This window comes from Lates calcarifer, linkage group LG20 (genome assembly GCF_001640805.2).
Source record: "Lates calcarifer isolate ASB-BC8 linkage group LG20, TLL_Latcal_v3, whole genome shotgun sequence".
NCBI lineage: Eukaryota > Metazoa > Chordata > Actinopteri > Centropomidae > Lates > Lates calcarifer.
The window spans coordinates 5,577,162-5,599,325 of record NC_066852.1 but is presented as its reverse complement, the minus strand read 5'-3'; the positions used below and the strand labels follow the sequence as shown (position 1 = coordinate 5,599,325).

The 22,164-nt window shown below is 40.4% G+C and overlaps 2 protein-coding genes across 2 annotated transcripts in view; one reads left to right on the top strand and one right to left on the bottom strand.

The window, feature by feature from the left end:
* The first annotated feature begins 1,549 nt into the window (after positions 1–1,549).
* Positions 1,550–17,664, top strand: fez1 (fasciculation and elongation protein zeta 1 (zygin I)). Its single transcript, XM_018691978.2, has 10 exons — positions 1,550–1,912; positions 5,285–5,643; positions 9,817–9,904; positions 11,539–11,625; positions 12,658–12,823; positions 13,838–14,151; positions 14,880–14,960; positions 15,631–15,706; positions 15,806–15,871; positions 16,167–17,664. Exons 2-10 carry the CDS (start codon positions 5,315–5,317, stop codon positions 16,181–16,183), a joined length of 1,224 nt encoding a protein of 407 aa, XP_018547494.1. The 5' UTR covers positions 1,550–1,912; positions 5,285–5,314; the 3' UTR covers positions 16,184–17,664.
* A 1,278-nt stretch (positions 17,665–18,942) lies between these two features.
* Positions 18,943–22,164, bottom strand: part of esama (endothelial cell adhesion molecule a) — a 53,865-nt gene continuing 50,643 nt past the window's right edge. Inside the window, exon 7 of the mRNA XM_018691977.2 lies at positions 18,943–21,844. Coding sequence (XP_018547493.1) covers positions 21,307–21,844 — 538 coding nt within the window. The 3' untranslated portion in view covers positions 18,943–21,306. The remainder of the gene's footprint in view (positions 21,845–22,164) is intronic.

Here is a 22,164-nt window from a genome sequence, read left to right as displayed (position 1 = left end):
CTCTGACAGGCCAGATCTCCTTTCTTCCTTTTCTCCCCTTTTCTTTCTCTTGTCGTGCAGGGAAGTGGCAGCTGCTTGTAAAGAATGGTGGAGCTGGTGTTTGTTGCCTGGTTGGCCATGATGCCTCAAAAATGTTTCTCATGCTGATGATGAAATTTCAGTACACATACATAATATTATGTGCTCAAACACACTGTGCGTGCTTGTGTGCACTCAGTTTTAAATATGTAGGTGTAGTAAGTACAGTATGCTCTGTGATGTGTGATTTTATTTTTTCACAGTGAGTAACTGAGCAGGAAGGTGCAGCTCCTCCTGTGTATGAACGTCTTCAGTCTGCAGCAGTCTGTCTTTGCCTCATTGTATCTGCTTGCCAATTTCTAAAATTACAATACCTATTTTAGGAAGACAAAAACATTTCATTGGCTGATAATTTTCAGTTATGCGCTAATCAACACCTTGGAGTGCACAAATACATCATGCTATCACTGTTTAAAAATTGTTTAGATAACTGTATACAACATCAACCCTGAAAGCCTATTTTCTCAAATCTCTCAAACCAAAGCATCAGGCTGTGAAAAGCTTAATCTGTCAAATCTCCTCATATCTGAGAGGTGGATGTTCCAGGCTTCAAAGATCACCATATATTATAATATTTACCAGTTTGAGTGCACTCTGAGTGTGATAGTAACGTGAACTGTTACGTGAGTGCCTGTGTTCGTGCTGAGGCTTTTAGGCATGAGGTCTGAACCCTGACCACAGATTGAAACCAGGGATTATACAGATTTTTAAAGCACAGACTGTGATGAGGGCACGAGTCAGTGTTAAGTTTGTGATACTGTTACATTTTATCTGCATCTATCTACTTATACAGTCTGATGTTAACATTTGAATTAATTTCTAATCATTTTGCTGTGTAATTTATATTTTCATTACATTTATTTAAGACATTGGCTCTATTGCCAGTACTATTGAGACGTTAGCATTACAAAATTCCTGATTAATGATGAATCATTAATAATTTGCATGTTCTTTAAGTCTTTATATACAAAGTAAATATTTATGATTTATTTTTGTTGTGTGCTAAAACAACTTGGTAATTATCATCATTCTCATTAGAATCATAACATTTGGACACAGACACAGAAATTTCTTACATTTTCTAGAATGTGAATGGATCCAAAACAGTATGTCTTTTATTCTTTTATTGTTCTGTGTCATGAGAGATTATCCAGTATATAGAGTTAAATCAGCACACTATGCATTCTCTCTCCCTCTCTGCAATACAGAGGTTAAAATGATGCTAATAACACATTCTCATCTCACTCCACTCAGGTGTACGGCAGCATGATTAATCAGACAACAGAAGAAAAGCTGGTGACATAGTGCAAGTTCAATGTAGGCAGATGTACAATGAGCTACCTTGCTACCATCTCCTTCCCCCTAAACCTCCTGCTCCTCCTCCTCCTTCGTCTCTCCTCATGAATATTGGGGAATTAATGCGCAGGGAGGGAGGGAGGGAGGAGGCAGGGACAAAGGGAGAAAGAGAGGATAGTGAGGGAAGAAAAGAAGGAGGGAGGGAGGGGTGAGCTGATATCGTCAGAGGCCCGGCAGTGCGCAGGCTCTGTGCGAGCTGGGCTGGATGCCTATTGATTGGAAAACAACGGGCTGTGGGAGGACAGATAAGGGTGGCCGTGGGCTAACGGGTGAGGGAAGGGATACAGACTAAAGCTCAGACCACGCTGCCATCTTCCTTCCTGATCTTTTTTTTCCCTCCCTCTTTCATCCCTGGAATGAGTGTAACCGCTGCTGCTCATCAGTTGCTGCGAAGGAAGGCTTAGGCACAGATTCTCCTGGTCCAAGAAGGTCCTGCCCACACACCAAGCCATATCAAACATCGGCTCGTCCACTGCAGGTAACCTGTCTTCTTACTGTACCTGACATCCTGCCGTTAATTCTTCCATGCCCGCGCACTCAGCCCTGATCTCTCGGTCCTAGCTGTGCATCATCTTCCCCCATCCTTGCCTTGTAACCATGGTTTCCTCCATCTCTCCTTCCTGTCTCCTCGCTGCTCTTCACTCCCTCCCCCACTCTCCTCTTTTTTCTTCCTCTGATGAGCTGATGACATGGACTTGCTGATTGAATGATTTCCATTTCTGCCACGGCCGCCTGATTATTGATTTGAATGAAATGCGCTTCACTTATATTTAAGTGGGACGAAAACTGTATTTAAAAAAAGTATAAATATGAATAAATAACTGCCTGGGCTGTGACAGATGTGTTCAGTAATTTCATTTCATATTCCAGATATACATCAGGCTTGATGTTTACAGCATTTGATGTATGCTGACATTGTTCTTATCCAAAAAATTAATAAACCACTGTGCAGGAGATGAAAAATCTGCATGTGTGCCAAGCATGACTGTGTCAGAGATGAAACAGAGAAATGCATTCTAAAACCCTGCAGTGGAATTGCTGTTCCATCTCATGGCTGTGGTCATCCCTCCCCACTGTAAAACAGGGTGAGAGATTTGGCTCCATTGCGTGAAATGACCTCTGATTGGCTCTCCTCTCATACCTGTATCCTTGTGGAGGAGGGAGCTGCACCTGAGACCATCACCACTGTCTGTGAAGGTCACATACAAAAAAGGCTGACACACATCCCAAACACACACCATGCAGATGTCATACACCATCCATACAGCTGTCTGCTCTGATATGGATGCTGTGATTTCACATCTCACCTCTGTTAGAACAAAGTATTCCAGTATTTTCCATGTCCATTTTGCTAAATGGACAGAGCAGTAAATAGAAAAGCTACAGCATGACTTGGAAATGCTATTAGGAAATTGAATTTGTGATTTTTTTCACCATGCCAAATTTTCAAGCAGCAGTGCATCAGTGGCTCCTGCAAAGAGTCCCTGTGGCAAGGTTAGAGTCAGCTACTAATGTCCATGTTTATGTTGTAGACCAGATGACCTCAAGTCAATGATCTGTTGACAGACACATGCTGTCAGTCACTGTCACATAAAGGAGGCAGGGGGTAATTCATTTCTCTGCTACCAAATTAGGAATACTGTGAGTGTTAACCCAATAATTCATGTGGGTAAAACAAACAAACAAACAAAATCATACCAGAGGAACACACACACACAGGAAAGAAAGTGAGAGAGAGAGTGAGAGAGGATGAGATTGTGAAAAACAATATCCGGCTGTAGACGGAGCAGCACTTTGCTGAGTGGTGTGGTGAGGAGGAAGAGGCTTGCACAAGCTTGTTTTTAAATGGACTCCTCTGTACTCACCCACTTACGCCAGGCCACGGTCCAGCAAAGCACAAAGGATGAAATTTAGGCCTCGCTACTGTAATTACACTGCGTCAGACATCCTGACCGCACCACAACTTCTCTTAAAAGTCTGACTGCAGCATTAAGGCCAGTGAATGATGCTTCTTTTTGCAGGATGACACCCTTTATACTTTCTACTGTTTTATGGAACTGGATTTTATTTTTCAATAGCTGATGACTGTTTGATCATCATGAGCATAAACTATATGTTCATTCTAGTCTTGCCTAACGGTCAAGTATATTCCATGTCTGTGAATTCTAGTAGGAAGAATTGAAGGCAACTGTTTTTTCCTGGCTGTTCCTTGTTCTGACTAAATAATGTTGATGAGGGTGAGGATTCTTCCAGTGAACAGTGAACAGTTCTTGTTTTCACTGTCAGATCTAGGAGGTAAACTCTTCATTATAATGGTGATACATCAAACAAAGAATCATTCAAACGGAGCTTCACAATGGGAAACAAGGAATACTGTATTGTTATGTATGATATTAGATATAACACAGAGATGTTCCCAAAGCATGTCCCATTAAAACCACTGGAGCACACACTCACACTGTGGAGATGGCAACAAGATTTAGTATAAAATCAGAGCAGTAGAATATTCTTTATTAATATATTTATAATGCAACGATTTAAAGATCAGGGTTTCTGAGAGAAATTTTAATGGTTTGCCAAAACCTAGAAAGTATAGCCATACTCCAGACTGTTTGTAAGATGAGTTCAACACAAAATTCTAAGGTTTTTGTTGTTGTTTTGTTTTGTTTTGTTTTTTACTGGAACATAGTGAGACTGGGTAAATATGTCACGTGTTATTCACCCTTGCCATTAGACACCACATGCTTTTACTGAAGACCTTAATTGTAAAAAGAGAAAAAAAGAAGATATAAGTAAAAAGTAATCAGAAGGATTTTGTAGAGACTGTATGAACTTTTTTCTCACCCCTCTGTGGGAAGGAAAAAGTCTTTCCACCAGTTAATCCACTAGAATTATTGAACCAAGGAAACTGAGACTGATAACTTTGTCCAGACTTGACTGATACCATATTAATTCTTAATGATTTGAAAAGGAAATATCTGAATATACCCCACATTGTTTGACTATATTCTCCTAAATGATGTGCCCTGCTGCCTTGTTTGACAGGCTAAACCAAATAAGACAAGGGATGTAATAAAATGAAAATAAAACTCCCATGGTCTCCTGGTTCCCTGTCTCTTTGTAAGGGGGATATATTTAATCCACTTTACCTTTCTTATTTTGTTAAGTTTCTGAAGTCTGTCTCAGAACCCCAGAGCTAGTGAGAAGGGTATGACTCTGCTGTAAAATGTATCCATGTTTAAAACTGATAAACATGTTTACACTGACAGTGGAGTCTGTCTCCAAATCAGAAGAAACTGTTCTCAGAGCAGCATTAGAATTATCTGACACAATGAAATTGAAATTAAACACATCTCACACCCAGAATCCCTTTGTCTGTGAAACAGTATACATAATATACAGCACTATGACAAATCTCCCTATAATTTCATGTCCCAGAATATTGGAAACCTCATCACTTAAATCCCAGTCGAGCTCCTTAATTAACTGTGGTTTACCAGTAAAGCCAACTGGTTGGGTTCCCTTTGGGACCTGGTCCCCTTCTGGCACATCTACCTCCATCTTCTCTTTGTCTAGACAACGTGGTGCCACTCCACATGAGGTGAGGCAGGCATGATTTAGGAGACGCCAGATAAATCCTTCAGGGATATTGGTAAATGTAGCAGATGGGGACAGATAAAAATCATGAGAGACTTCTGTGACTGATCAGGTCTTTTCTTTACACACCTTTGCTGTAGCAGTGATCTTGTCTCTAACTGAGATAATGCTGATGAGACATGAAGCAGTTTTATAAGGCGTGCTGATTTAGCTTGAAGCATTAAACACTTCACCACCGCTCTGTTTTGCGCAGGGCTCGGACATAAACCTGACAGGGGACGCCATGGAAGCCCCTCTCGTGTGTTTGGATGAGGAGTTTGAAGATCTCCGGCCCTGTCGGATGGATGAGCTGGACCACCCAGCTCTGGATCACTCCTCTGCCCCTACCACCACCACCACCATCCCTCTGGCCTCCATCACCCGGGAGGACTTCTCTGAGCTGGAGAACTTCTCTGAGATGATGAGCTTCAAGTCGATGGAGGACCTGGTCAACGAGTTTGACGAGAAGCTCAACGTCTGCTTCCACAATTACAACACCAAGACGGAGGGCCTGGCGCCCATACGCAGCCAGTCACACAACCAGGAGGATGAGGAGCGGCTGCAGGACGAAGAGTGAGTGACTGCTGTTGATATTGTGGAACATAAAATTGTTATCACGAGGCCCAGTTCTCTGAAGCTTTCAGCCTTCATCAGCAGCCATCTGTTATTATGTGTGTTCAAGCCTGCGATGTGCACAACTGAGATGATAATGGATCTGATACAGAGGGTTCCAGCATTCTAAGAGGCTGAATCATTATGGACTGGTGCTCATAGCACTTAAAATCCATCAGAGAGCAATTGTGTCAGTATTTTGGATTTTTGTTTATTTAGTTTTTATTTAGTTTAGTTTTTTAGTCTGATGGCAAATTTGCTTTGGGATGCCCCCAGACCACCTGGAGGGTGCTGGCCTGTCGCAGGTCTGCACCCTGTCAGAAGCACCCTCAAGGGGAGAGAGCCTGTTCATTAGGGAGTGGCAGATGTGCTAAGATGAGGCCAAATTTAAGTGAGTTCTGTTTACATCAGTTCTTCTCCACGACATCCAGGTCATCATTAATCTAAGGAGTGTGAGGGAGGAGGTGGAACAGTGTTAGCATTAGTAAAATGGAAAGATACAACAGCTATAGTCAACAACAACAAAACAAACAAACAACAAATAAAGCAAGAAAGGTTCCTCTTCACCATCTTTGAGTCCATTTGTAGTAAATGCAATTGATCGGACATGATCTGGAACGGCACACACCAGTCTGTATCAGGTCTCGCAGCTGACAATGCACATCACAGCAAAAACCAATCCATGAGGTCAAGGGAACTGCCTGCTTGGGAATCTTAAATGCAGCAGAATTTCTTTTGTAGCCTTCCCCAGATCTGTGCCTTAACATAATCCTTTCTCTGAGGGGTGCAGCCATTTCCTTCGACCTCCTGACTTGGTTTCTGCTCTGATATGCATTGTGAGCTGTGAGACCTTATATAGGTCCTGTTTACACAAGAACAGTTTTGCAAAAAGTAAAAACGTTTTTCCTTTGCGTTTTCAAAAAGTTCACACGACAATATTGTGAAAACGATCTTTGTGCATACTGATCTGTAGAAACGATTGAAAATGCAGTGGTATGCATGCCAGGCCATGCTGTTCTTCTATTAGCACTGAAAATGTAATAGCCATGTGTGAAGTGGGGTAGTGTCATCACAGTTGTCAGACCCCTAAAATGCTGTTGTCACATGAATGAAAAAACAAATTGCAAATACAGGTTTTCTGTTTCTGTTATGCCAACAGAGTGATAGACAAGTGTGTGCCTTTCCAGATCATGTCCAAATCAGTTGAATTTACCACAGGTGGAATCCAACCAAGCTGTAGAAATGTCCCAAAGATCAAGATTAAGATTTTCCAGAATTTTCTTTTCACTTTGTCATTATGGGATATTGAGTGTAGATTGATCAGTTTTATTTCTTTTATTTTAGAATAAGGCTGCAACATTACAAAATGTGAAAAAAAGTAAAGGGGTCTGAATACCTTCTGGAGATGCTGTAGAATAGAACCTCTTCCTCCAGCCCTTTATGTCAATTACACATATTCATTATGCTGCCATTCTTATAACACACACTCAAAAGCCAAAACAGTGGCTCAGCAGCCCAGCGTGACACACATGAGCCAAAAAAGCCAAAGCCAAAATATTTCCACATGCTAACCGCAACATCCTAAACAATCAATCAATCAGTAGCGTGGCCCCACCTTCCCCAGCTCCGACAGTCGGGCTGTATTCTAAATTATTCAATGTGCAGTGTTGTATGCCTCAGTTGGCTTTGGCTCTGTGGGTCTGTCTCTGTCTCTGCCTCTCCACCAGCTGACTGCCAGATCCTCATCCTTTTGCTCACAGGCTCTGAGGTGGAAACACAGACGTCCTCACGCTGTGTGGATATGAATCAGGCTAAAAATAGCCTGATTGTAGGTGTAAGAGCTTTTGGAGAGGAATCACATGTTTTGTCAGGCAATATTGAATTGCTGGTGAAAATGAGTCTGTATTCATGCTTTGACTGATTATTGTGCAGTGGATACAGGACTGTGGGTGGATAGAGTTTGACAGTACTACACTAATCTGCATGTTATGACCAAGACGTAAACCTAATGCCTTAAACTGATTTGTTGTGGCGCACATAAGGAAACCAGTACAGATAAATACCAGCTGTTCCAGTCTCCTCTGCAGTCTTTGTCCCCTTAACAATGTCTCATTGTTCCTCCTTTTTCATAACAATTCTTGCATCAACAATCCATGCTGTGATTTCAAATGAAGTGAGTCTTGCTCACCAAATATATATTCACCTAAGTGCCACTCAGACACAGAATACAAGCAGATATTAACAGAAAATCACACACAGAGCACCTGGGATAAATATCTATTTCCAGTGAAGATTGCAGTCTTATTCAAAATGGCTCATTTAAAACAGGAAGGACCCACAGAATACACTAAAACACTATATCTGCTGTTTGGTTGAAAACAGTCTGTCTCACATTTTGGCCTAATCCCTGCAGTTGCCTGATTAGAAATCCAGATATGAGTGAGTCTGACAAGCTGATGGAGAACTAGAATATTAAACAGAATGATCTCTCCGTGGTGGCTGCAGGCCAACAAACACAGCAGGACAGCTTTGTAACATGGAGTTCTAGTTCCTGCCGGCCAGATGACCAAACCGAGACCAGACCAAGTCCCTGTATTACGCAGGCAGCATTAGCTGTTCATGTGTTGTTGTGGTTTTATGTCGTTGTTCAATGTTCAACATTTTTGGAAATACACTTTTCTTTCTTTCTTTTTTTTTTTTTACACCCTAGCTCTTGATTTAGAGGCTTAATGCCATGTCTGTCAACTAGCCACCATTTAACTGAGCTTAACATGAAGACTGGAAATAGGGGGAAACAGCTAGCCTAGCTCTGTCTAAAGCTCACAAAATCCACCTACCAGCACCTCTCAAGCTCTAGTAACCCTTAACCTGATCAGAACTCTTACAATAAAACAACAAAAGTCATCTCCAGGCACTTTTCATATAGAGCATACTCTTTAAAATAGGTATTTACAGAGAGAGACCCAACAGATCCCACGAATTACAGATGCCATGACAGGTTTAAAACATCTATCACGTGTTAGGACATAAAATCATTTTTTGATCACATTCTTGTCTAATGTAGCCTGGGTTTTATGCTGCTGAGGATACACATCTTCAAACTTCAAACTTAGCTTTCAGAATTTGAATAAGTTCAAGTTCATTTACCACAATTTAACACAAACTGCTGTTTAAACTGCTCTACAGGGGAGTAAAACATTAAAACAGAAAAGCAAACTATTCAGACCAGCCAACTGCCAACTTTTTTCAGTATGCAAATGACGATAGCATTGGCAACTTCCTCTGAATAAATTGTGGCCAAACAATAGTCTGTTTACATGATCATCTGGTCTAAATTTTAGTACAAAATTTTATGTAGTTCTTTCTTTTTTTTCTTTAGAAAACTCATTTAAATTTCATTGTGGTGACTGACTATATTATTTACTTATTAGTTTAAGGGTAAGTGTATTGAAACTTTGACCTTGTCTATGTGCTGGTGCTTGCACCCTTGGCACACAGACATGGCTGGTGAAGTAAGCTCTGAGCTCAATGGCTTCTACTGTGTGACCGGGTGTGGGCAGTGCCACTGGGAGCGGGGCAGCAGCAGGCCTGGGCCAACCTCTGACTTAAGGAGGGAAAAACACAAAGGCTCTGAGACAAAGGAGACCTCTCTTCCAGTTTTATGTCATTCCTACTCAGACAGACACTTGCTTCGGCTGCAGTCAGAGACCACTGGCACAATGATGTGAGAAGCTTTATCTAAATCTCTGCTAAGGATACCTTTTAACGAGTAGTAAGCTGTGTTTTTTTTCTGTTGTGCATTGTTCCTCTGCAGCCTACAGCTCTGGACATTGACCACCATCATTGACTTGTCACATTGAAATATTGACTGAGTTGCAGGCTGCTGAAGACAGGGCTGAGTAGACTGCTTTAACAAGCAGGGAGATAAAACAACCCACCAAACTCTGGTCTAATGCTGTTATATAACTGTCTAACCACATCATGTGTGGATACACCAGCTTAAAATAGTAGACAGCCTTTAGAGCTGGGGCCAAAAATAGTGTTTGTTTTGTGTAGTTTTGATATTTGTTTGTGGTACCTGAAAGTTGCCTTACTTACCTGTATGCATGTATGTGTTTGTGGGTAATTTTACAGTGTGTGGGATGCTCTAACTGACAACTACATCTCCACCTGGGACGGCCCCGACTCAGAGGGACTCAACGGAAATCTTTCTGACCAGGAGGTACTTCCACATCCTTCTATGTGGTTTAGATCTGAGAGATGTACAGTTAGACCTGTAAATCAATCAATCAATAATAAGAAAAGGTTGTTACTGATTTTGGAAAAGTGAATTTAATTGGTCTCCTTTAATGTTTAGCTAACAAACGATAACATGTTTTAAAATCTTTTCTGTCATAGAAATTCAGGTCCCTATACCTGCTTATTCTTTGCTCCAACTGACTTATCTTATATTTACATTATGCACAATGTGGTATTATTTAGCTGACCTGACCCAGAAAACAAGATCATAGCACCAGAAATTAGCTCTCACATTTCATTTCTTTTCCTCTATATTTTGCCTTTGCAGATAGAGAGGCATTTTTAATATTTATCTGTTATTCCACTGGGTGCAAATGGTTGAATAAATGTTCACTAACGTCTATAGTTCCCTTGTTATGGCTTTAGACATCTGAAAATGAGAGGACCAAAACAATGTGTCATTGTTTCTCATGTTGAGGTGGCAACTCAGTACTAACTGGTTCATTCTTTCTGAGGCTGAGGCTGAATCTCATGCTGACATTTGAAGACATGCTTGACCAACCTTGACTGGTCTGCCATTCAGCAGAGCCCCCCCCCTTAATTGGCTGTCACGTACAACTGGATAGCAGGCACTTAGCAGTCTAGGCCATGTTTGGGCTGGTCAAGGATAGAGCAGACGTTTTTGCCCCAGAGGGGGAGGGTTGTTGTGAGAATGCACCATAGTACTCATAATCAGTACTCATGTTTTAACTCTAGTTTGAGTCCAGTAGCTGGAATTCTAACTTATTTTAAAGTAAACATTTCAGAGATGACAGTGCTTCTTTAGTCCAGTCAGATGAATCAGTTTGCTTTTTCTTCAGTGGATATTATATAAGTGCACACATTGATTCCTCTGCCACATTGCCCTTAACTGCCTTTTCCCACAAAATGTGTCTGCTTGCTGTGAGCTTTGTATTTTCCAGCAAATAACAAATGGCAAATATTTCTTGAACTGTTTTACTATCATTCTGTATCAATAAATAGCAGTAGAGAAAGTAAAATGATGCTGTTTAGTGGGTAGATTGTTAGGGCACATACCCTAGCCCTGTGCAGCTGGTCCCTGACTCGACTCCAGGCCGGGTGGACCCCTTGCTGCATGTTCCTCACCTGCTCTTTCCTGTCTCTCTCCACTGTGGCTATCCAGTAAAAGCTGGTGGTATGGTGATGCTAGTGGAAAAAGTCAGGGATTCACCAAAGTCAGTAGGGTTCATCATCTGGGTACAATGATTCTGTCAGTATAAAACAGTAGAAAAGTCAAACATTGTAAATAAGTACATAAATTAAGAATGAACTATCTAAGCAATTTTACAAATGCAATAGTTAATTGTTTTTGAAAACATGATGCTAAATAATGTAAAACCTTTCAAATATTAAGCATCAGACTTCCAAATAATTGCAGACCATGACCTCTCCTTCACAGACAGTGATCTGAAAATTATTCTGGATTTAATTTATTATTCCAATGCAGAGAGGCATTTTCTTGGTAAGACACACTGTTATTCCACTGGGTGCAAATGGTTGAATAAATGTTCACTAATGTCTGTTGTTTTGTTCTCATGTTTCATCCCACATTGGCAGATCCACGAAAAAGAGGAGGAAGAGATGAATGAGAAGAATGACAATGCCAAATGCCAGAATGAAGAGCCTCTCATCACAGCTGATCAGGTGTGTGTGTGTGTGTATGTGTGTGTATTGAAGATCAGCAGCAAATCTTTGTTGGATGTACCATAATATTATATATTATTATATTATATATATTATATTTCAAGACAGATAGTAAAATTTAAAAATCTTCTCCAAGGGCAGAATGGGACAAATAATAATTGTCTAGATCTTGAAAGAGCTGCTGTAACAATAGATTGAAAAAAGTAAAGGACCAAGAATTGACCCCCAAAACAATATTTGCATTGTTGGTTGTGGCCATCTCATTTCAGCAGTTACATGAAAACTGATTTAGAGGAGATTGTTCTCCAAAGAACAATGGCAGCACCAGTTGTTTCAGCAAATGCCCCAAACCAACATAAGTTAATGTTCAAGTGGCAAAGCCCTCTAGCAGTCCAAATACTGTTGTCCATCAGGTGCAAAAATGGAAGTCAAGCGACATGATTATGGATCTACAAAGTCTATGGAGTGAGAAGGTTGGGGTGGATGAGTGAATACAACATCAGACTTTAATGTGGTTTGTTTCCTGTTTCCTACCACGAGTCAGCCTCGGTTTCTTTTAACCATGACCACAATTGTTCTCTAACCTTAACCACACGTTCACTGTTGCAACCATGATGACAAAGGTCCCCAGTCCTGACAAAGAAGCCCTGTAATTTGAACCCATGCCACAAGTACTTACTTTGTTAAGGTAATGTACTTACCAATGACAAATTTCTGACGCTTAGTTTGAGTGTTGGACTTCTTTTACATCATGCTGGTGTGAGAGTTTAAACAGATGCCTGTCAATATCCAACTCAAGCTGGCCTCCACTGCTGCAGCCTGTGTAGACATCAATAATGGATTTAAGTATGATATGTACACTTACAGAGGAAGCTTTTGGCATTTTACTGGCCGCACTCTACCAACAAATGGAAGGTTATGGACGTGTGTCTCCTGATCACTTTGCTGTCCATCCACCTGCTGTCCTATTATCCTTAAATCTCTCTCTCTTTCTTTCTCTCTCTCTCTTCTCCCTATTACTCTCTCTTCAAGGTCATTGAGGAGATAGTTGAGATGATGGAGAACTCTCCAGACCCTGGTGAAACTGAGGAGGAGGATGAGGAAGAGAGCAGCCACTGTTCATCCAGGACCAGCCCCTCCCTGCTGGAGGAGATCAGGCAGCTGTCACAGGCCTCCAACAACAACTGCTCCTATGAAGGTCACTGTTTTTTTTTTTTTTTATCACTGTAACTGGCACTTTATAAAATTACCAAAGGTGAGACCCTCCTCAAATATGACCTCGCCATAGTATGAACATCTAACATCTTTTTCCATAGAAGATGTAACATGAGGGCCAGTTATGGTGAGTGTGTGGACTCCATGTTCAATGACAAACAGACTGCATTAAATGTGCATCTTATAAGTTACTCCCATACTCAGTCTCTGTTTTATTTTTGCAGAGATATTAGAGAAATATGCATCAATAGCCATTCCCCCCCCCCAAACACACACACACACACACACACACACACACACACACACATATCAAGTGATTTAGTTATCCACACATTCAGATTCAAGTCCATAGGTGAGAGTTCAAGACGACACAGTGTCCTCTGCCATAAGGCACCCCCTTGCTGAACAGATTGGAGATCCATGTGGTTCCTCTGAGCGTTAATTTGTCCTGGCCACAGTGGGACTGGGAGCTAACATGGCAGAGCATTGTTGACCACACACACACACACACACACACACACACAGCTGTGTAAATGAATTCATTTGTCCAGTGTTGGCATGTATGACATAATTATAGTCTTCATTCTAATTTACATCTAGTTTCAGATTTTCATTTATACACTTAACTTACATGGAAAGAAATATGCAGCAAAGCTGTCATCATTTCATTTTCATCTTCAGTGCTGCTCTGCTAAAAAAAATGCAGTTTTCAGTTTGCACAGGCTTTTCTCTCATTTTTGATGTTTAAAATGAAACAATTGCTTAACATTTTTTTGTTTGTGAATCAGTGATATTGTCACCGTGTCACAGAAACCAAACAGTATTACAATAAAGTATGAATCTGGACACAGTTTTTGAGTTTGTTGATAGAGTCCTGCTTGGGTCTGACTGAGTCTTACTTTTGCTCAAGCTAAACTATCTACAGTAATTTTTTAGCTCCACTTATTTTGCTCGCATTAACACCCAGCTTGCTCTCCCTCTCTCCCCCTTTCTGCAGGCCTGAGCCTGATGCCCAGCTCAGCGCTGGTTGAGCTGCTGCACCGGGTGGAGGCCGCCATCCGCGAGTACTCAGAGGAGCTGGTCAGCCAGCTGGCTCGGCGCGACGAGCTGGAGTTTGAGAAAGAGGTGAAGAACACGTTCATCACGGCCCTGATGGAGGTGCAGAACAGGCAGAAGGAGCAGCGAGACAGCAGCAAACGCAGACGCCGGGACAAGGCCCTGAGCCTGCAGGGAGGAGGGACGCCATCTGTGAACGGAGGGAACACAGGCTCCACAGGACGCACGGAGAAGACAGGAACCATGCCTGTCAAGGTGAGAGGGAGTGAGGGGATCATGGCCTTCTTTGCTTTGAGCACGTTTTAATTATTTACATTACATGAGTGTATGTGTGTGTATGTGCCATAAACTCAAGGTTTTTCACGAGTTGCACAAACTTAATGCTCTCACCAGTGTCATAACACCAGAGGTAAATATACCAGAGTTTATATTTCCACCACCATTAGGTTATCTTAAGAATATGCATGTCCATGTTTAATCCTTCCAGTGTAAATCAGAGAAAGGTGAAACCACAGTGCCTGACAGCTCTTCCTCTTTCCTCCCTCTGACTTTTAGCATAATGGATCTCAGGTCCATTAGGCTCTAAAGTATCTTCCAGGAAAGATCCTAAAGTGGAGGTGACCCATTGTCTTCATACAGTAACAGCTCAGTCCAGGCTACTTCTGTCCAGTAACAGAGAAACAACCTAATGGATTTCTCCTCCATGTAAATCAAAGCAGCAGAGTTTTTATCTCCTGAGTACCTGAGGCTGTATTAATGAAGTAATGTGAATGTACAGACATGATGATGCAGATGCAACAATAAGACTTATTGTGTCTCGCAGTTACTAAATGGTTTGTGTGATGAAAGGTACTGTATTTGTACTGTACTTCACCATGTGCATCATTTTAATCAATGAACTAATTTGTCAGATGATCAGTAACCTATACTAATAGTGTGTGTGTGTGTGTGTGTGTGTGTGTGTGTGTGTGTATGTGCTTCAGCGTTTTAGCATGGAGGGACTGTCCAACATCCTTCAGACGGGCATCAGACAGACATTTGGAAGCACAGGGAATGAGAAACAGGTAAGGTCAAAGGTCAAAATTGTGTATTTTCAAAACAAATGTATAAACATATTTTGTCACACTACAAGGAGCAGACCTTGCATTGTTGAGTGAAACCTCAGTCCAGTAGCATTAGGTAGTAACAAAGGTCACAAAGTCCAGCAGTAAATAAGAAAAAGAAATATCCACAAATTATAACTGATTAACAACTGATTGTTCAGAATATATAGCTACAGTATATACATGTAACATATAGACATCAGAAAATGTGGTTGCAGTTTTATAGTGAGATACACTTAGAAATTGAATAGCAGTCATGACAGATATAAGCTACTGAAGTTACAGTAACTGCTGACCCTGTATAACTGATTATAGTGAAGTTATTATTATTAGCCACAGCGTAACTTATTTACAGTGTGAAGAGGCCTGTACAAGCTGTGCTGAGGCGGCTCATGTAAGGACCCTTTCAGGCCATTGCCCTGCACTTGCAGTGGCTGCACTGCCTCCCCACTGCCTCAGTTCAAATGCGCAGCTGAGGTCATAAACACAGACGATTGGCCTTCTGCATGTAACATGATCTCTGCCAACAGCGTTAGTAATATGCTATGATAGATGGCAAGAAGTGTGCCTGTTTGTCCACACAATGCATTTTGAATTTGTCAGCTGATCGTAACCTTGACTTTGTCTTCAGTATATAAACACAGTTATTCCATATGAGAAGAAAGGCACCCCTCCATCTGTTGACGACCTGCAGATGCTCACAAAAAGTAAGAGTCCAGAACATTTGTATCAAAGGCAAATCATTGTCACTGACTAGGAAAAAGTGTATACCCAGAGCTGACACATTTTGTATTTCTTCCACCTAGTTCTTTTTGCCATAAAGGAGGACAGTGAGAAGGTGCCTACACTGCTAACTGACTACATATTGAAAGGTAAACACAACAACACGTTTCATTACTTCTACAAAGTGACTGGTGAAGAATCAATCTGTGGATCAGCAACCAAACACGTTTAACTTCTCTCAGTTAACCGAACTGTTGACTTGTATAGCTTACTACACAGCACAGAGGAAGTTTAGAATTAAACAAACACAGTCACAACAACAGCTGGAATATTGTCTAGTAAATTCAGTTAAGTTCAGTTGCAATAAGAATCATGACATTAAAGTAACTTTGTTATATCTTATCCCATAGAGACTTAACATTATGCCCTACTGTGTTTCCACAGTCTTGTGTCCTACCTAAAGTACCAGCATGCTAGGGGCCACAGTGTGATGGAGAATTCTTCCCCCTGAGGGCCTTTCCAATCCTCCTCACCTCTGGCCCAAGCTGCATGACCTCCCCCTCTTTTACCATTATCAACCATGGATCCTCACCATCAACATTATCGTATTCACCTCAACTATGACTACTGCCTTTTGCTGAGCTCACCTTCTCCCCTCCTGCACATAACGTTCAGGCCAGACCCCAAAATGGCTCTTAATACTTAAACAAGTGGGACGCTCAATCCCATTTTAAAGGACTTCACTACTGGAGCATGACGTGTTGTTAACGGTCACAGCACCACTTTGGTACAGGGATACAATGTTATCACTGTTCTCTTTTTCCTTAATTTCTTTCCTTTCTGTTTGTTTCCTTTTCTTTGTTTCTTCTAACAGAATTTCAGTGTTGCCAAGTTTTGAATCTTCTGAGTTCATAAACTGACCTCTTAACAACAGTTGATTGTTTTACCCATTGATTCATAAGGACTACACAGTAAGAGAAATGAAATGCCATACTGCATCCACAACTGATCATCTTCCTGTACTCTTTCAGATGAAACTAATGATTCATTTGAATACAAAAGCCATGCACCTTTTTCTGCCAACTTAGTACTGTAGCTTCATGTGAAGAAAAAGAAACACACAACTATTACGGGTGCAGTGCATTACAAAGCTATTTGTTTTGTTTGTTTCCTTTACTTTTTGTTTCACTGTCTTATATCCAGTGCTCTTCTGACTTTTTTGTAATTTCTTTTCATTTGTATCTAAATATTTGATATAAACTCTGTTGCTGATTTTCTATTTTATTTACCGTCATCAGAGCAACAGGCATCTGTGCATTCCACCCTGTTCAGCCACATGGAGGTGTATCACTGAGTTTCCTTGGAAATCATCATCCCCTAATGAGATGAGCTCATTACAGTAAAGGCGTGCATATTTGCATATTAGCATATTTATGACTTCCTTTGCGCCATGTAGGTGAATGTTACATCGCTAATCTAATTCTAATAAACATTCTACCCTAATCGTGTATGCATGTGCTTCTTTCTATCTTTAACAGGTAGCACGGTCACTACTGAGAAGCTGTATGGATGTGTATTCTTTGGAGACATAACATATTTCTTTGTATTCTTGATTATCTTATGATGTATTAAAAGGAATGATTTATCAGGAATAACTAGCAGGTAAAAACAAATTCTTTATGTACATTTGAAAGGTTGAACACACACACATGGTCCCTTGTACAGTATTTCACATTTTTTTCAAATGTATTTAAACACACCTCTCAGACATATAAAAATCCAGTTGGTATAATAAGCTGTGTCAATAAGTTGTGTATGATACGTGTTTGCCAAAGGTTCAGTTAAAAATTGTTGAAATGACTTAACTTCCTCTCAATGAAACGAAATGTGTCGATAATGTTCATTTTAAAAATTGAACTGGTGATAAATGATTCTTACTTCACTGTAAAGTCCATTCTTGTGATTTCCCAAAAGCCCACTCATATATCACACATTAAACAGAAACATTCTGCTTCAGCAGATGAATGTGAAAACAACTTCATGTGTCAAACTGCTCAAACATCATTCTGCACAGTGAAGTTCAAACATCACATGAAGCAAGAAAAAACACTCTTTTTTTGACTCTAGGGGGATTTCAACCTGAATCTTCATGGTTTCTCATTCTGTGTTATTCTAAGCTACTACTTACTTTCACCCTGCTCTTCACAAAATGCTGGCGAAACCATCCTACATAATGGCCTCTAAGGCCTAAATGGTGGATTTATTCTCCCTCTTAAGCTCCCTGTCCTCACTGTCTCCAGGAAAAATTCTGAATGGTCAAACTAGATCCCACCACAGCTTTATAGTATGGGTGACCAGGGTCATTATTTTGCATCACAGCACATCTCCATCATTGAGCATAGTGAATATTGTCCAGACTGCACAACATTACCATGAGGCAACAAATGGAAAAACAGTGTAGGGATAGATATACAAAAACATGTCTCTGAATAATCAGTTATAGGCCTTATGAGATTCATGTCCAAGCTTGTATTTTATCCAGAAAGCTAAATGTGTTAAAATGGTCACATCTATCTTGACCTTCCTTGTGGTATTGTGCTGTATGTAATCTGCTTCCTGTTGTGATGTTCCACCCAAAAACTACAGATACAATCTACAGATATTATAATATAAATATTTTTTTACAGGGAGTGTCAGAAAAACCATCTGTTGCATCAGGGAGGTGGTATTCAGTAGAAGGCTCTGTTTAACAGTGACTGCTGTAGAAGATAGCTCAACATTAGGACTGTTTCTTTATTTTACCTCTGCCTGGCTTTTCAAATAGAGCAACTTTGCTGCCCTCTGGTGGCTGAGTTGCAATCTGGGAATCTGTAACAAAATCTAATGGTAAACTTAAAGCACACAAATAGCCATTGAATATGAAATGAATTAGGATTTACATCAGCGATTGTAACTACTTGCAACTAAAGATTGAATTTAATATCACCACTGATTGGGTTGTGAACTATAATAATTATCTAAATAAATGTACTGGATGGACTGGAGTTTGATTTTTGATTGGTTGACACACTGAGTATACACTCCTCTCCTCCTCTTTTCCTGGGCTAAAATAAATAAATAAATAAAACATTAGAAAAGAATCCTAGATGAGAATGGCTGTGGACATGAGTCTGTGCACCTCCAAGCTGTAATTTTTTAAAAACACACACATAAACACACATGATCATTTGTAATTTAATTGAAAATATCATACAAAGCATTTTCCATGAACATAAATATGAATGATACAAGTGCACACTGCATATTAATGTCCACAGTTTAGGCCTACGGTATAAATAAGCATGTTTGGCCACCAGTTTGTCCACAGTAGTTATACAATCCATCATGGTTTATAACTCACCTGACAGTGAGCACTTCTTTAGGTCATAAAACTTTCAACATTTACTATTAATAAACTCTGCTCATGTGCTCTCATACATGGCTGTATAAAAATAAAGGTTTGTCTTGAATACATTTTAATATCAGAATGTACACTGAACAATCCATTCATGAGTTATCAGTGAGTCTATTAACTGTAGCTCTGAACTGTAGCTCTGAACACTCAGCACTTTCAAAATCTCACATGAAATCTTTCCCTTTCGCTCTAACCTATTCAAAACGTTACAAAACCATCACAACTTCAAGTCACAACTGTTTGCTGTTTCTGTCCTGCCAAGCTTGTGTCAAACAGATAACAATATTCTAAATGAGTCTGTAAATAAAGAAAGCTCAAATATTTTCTTTCCGCACCACTGACTTTCACATGATTTTTTCCAGAATGGTTGTTGTTACCAAGTGTCACTGTTGCTGTGCACACACACAAAAAAAAAGCTAAACAAACATATGCTCCAGTGTAATGACAATACGGCAGAATAAATGATGATGTGGTCATTATACTTTTTTCCTTTTATTATATTATTTAATTATATTAATATTATTTACTTAAAAAACCACAATTAAAAATAATACTCAGATTTCACTGCCTCAGTTAAATAGAAAAACTGATTAAATATCACAATTCAGGTTATGCTCTAGAACCATTCAGTATAATGTGTTTAGTCTGTAGCCATTTGAACACATTATGACACTGCAATAATGATCATCTAAATGTAAAAAGTAAGGTGACATTGTTAGGAATGTTTTTAAGTTAGCTAATTTACTCCACCAACTTCAAGGAGGAACAGTGCAGCTTCCCCATCCTCTCATTACAGGAAATGGTAGAAGATCACTGACTAGGCACCTTCACATCAGTCTTCTTAATACAGAGAAACTCTTGTCAGCTTTTTGCTGTCAATCAAATGGGAAAGGTTTGTCTAAAACACCTAAAGCCTGTAGGTTATAGCAGTGAATCATGCCATGTTGTTAAAACTGTTTCTACCCATGAAAACAACAACAACAACAACAAAAAAACGACAACATATTACGAGAGCGTGTTGATATAATGAAGTGTTACATACTGTATGTCTTTGGTTCAGCATCCAGTGTTGCAGGCAAACATACAACCTCTATCATACATTCCACACAAGCTGTGACCATATGCTATGCTATGCTTGTGTGTCTGTTACACACTTAACAGAAAATAAATATCATATTTACAGTTTCAATGCTGCAGGCAACTTTAAATTATTACAACTCAAGTGTGAATTAACAAAGTCATCATACTGCAGTTCTGAATAGTGCTCAATACTATAAGAAGCTTTTGCTAATCTGTGTTTGAAGAATTGAGTCTAAGAGCATTTTATAAGCTGAACCACCGACAGAAACAAAGCCAAAAAAAGGGATTAGAATTTTCTGCAATGCCAAACTTTTTCATTATAAGTATAATATTGTCTTATCTTTCTTTCCATAAGTCTGCTGCAGAAATATATTCATTAACACATAGATCTTCATACATTACACCCAACTTTCCCTTTGAACAACATTCTCTCCTCTGAACAGTACTGATACAATGTGCTTACACCTATTTTGATCTTCATGAATCCTCCTTTTGGTAGTTTTTGAAAGCAAGATGACAAAGTACAGCAGACCTGCATCACCGTCCTCTTATTTCATCTGAGACTCACATAGATTTGAAAGCCTGCAGGGATGATTCACTTGCTGTTCACTTACTGTAATTAGCATGGCAGGAGGTAAAAAAAAAAAAAAAAAAAGATTTCTGTAAGAAGTTACAACATTTAAAAGATACATTTGAAAAAAAAAAAAAAAACAACATTACAAATGCATTGATAAAGTAGAAAAGATACTGGACAAATGTATGAAAATCATATCTATATACAATTTGCCATGTATACAGTGCATACAGAATATAAAAAATGTAAGTATACTTAAAGCAAGTAAACAGTCTGTGTCTGAAAGTCTTGCCATGACAGCTTCTTGTTGCGAAAGCATAAGTGAATTTGAACTTTTCATCTACTGGAAATTTTTGCTAAATAGTAGTTAAAGCGTTCCCTTTAAAAACAAATCAGCAGCTGACCCTTTCAGAGTGTAAAGGGACAGTATTCCACTGTTATTTGTCAACACCACTGTTTTTCAACACTGGCTGGTGTTAGACTAGCGATCCAGCCTGGTTCTGTGCAGGCACCATAATGGGCACCCCTCCCATACGGGCGATGTTAGAAGCGGTTATACCGGAGTTGGGCAGTGGCGGCGGGGAGGGAGCGGCCTGGAGCTGCACCTGAGGCTGGCTGTAGGTCTGCGGCAGCACCTGGGCCTGGGGCAGCTGGGTGTAGCGCTCCGGTCTGGGTAGGGAGCTCCCGTTGGTGCTGGCCTCAGAGGAGACGGGCTGTCCGCGAGGCAGGGTGGTATTGTTGTTGTAGCTGTAGTGGGTGGGGGTAGAGGCTCCCTGATGGCGGGACGGTCGGTAGCCAGCCATGCTGCCGGTGGCTGTGATGATGGAGGCAGTGTCTGAGGGTGGGCGCTGGGGGTACTGCTGCAGGTGGTGGTGGTTGTTGTGGTGGTGGTGGGAGGGCTCTTTGTGGTGCGGGCTGGAGGCGATGGATGACAGGGTGCCATTCTTGGAGATGATATCTGAACCCATGCCACTCTTAGCCCAGGACACACGCTTGGGAGCCTGAGCATCCTCCCTGCAGGTGGAGAGGACATAAGGGTTTGATGCAAAGCTCTATCTGTACCTACACCTGTACCTGTATCTATATCTGTATCTTCCTTTACTGCACAACAATTCCAGTATCTGCTCCAGAAGCCGGGGATCATGAATTTACACCATGCCGCCGTGTTTCAGTTCAGTGAGTGGGACTGCACAGTCAGCACTCCAGTCAAGTGATTGATAGTTTTTGTTTTCTGTACATAAAAACCATTGCTGCTCAATGCTCGTGTTGCTTTAATCAAGTAATAAACCATTAACTTATTTGAATCCCACTGTCTGAAAGGGGAAAAAATAAAT

What these genes read in the sequence shown, in the direction of transcription:
- fez1 (XM_018691978.2), top strand. Translation starts at nt 5,315, where the DNA reads ATGGAAGCCCCTCTCGTGTGTTTGGATGAGGAGTTTGAAGATCTCCGG. An exon ending in GAGCGGCTGCAGGACGAAGA is followed by an intron (nt 5,644 to 9,816) that starts GTGAGTGACTGC and finishes GTAATTTTACAG; the next exon opens with TGTGTGGGATGCTCTAACTG. An exon ending in CTCTCATCACAGCTGATCAG is followed by an intron (nt 11,626 to 12,657) that starts GTGTGTGTGTGT and finishes TCTCTCTTCAAG; the next exon opens with GTCATTGAGGAGATAGTTGA.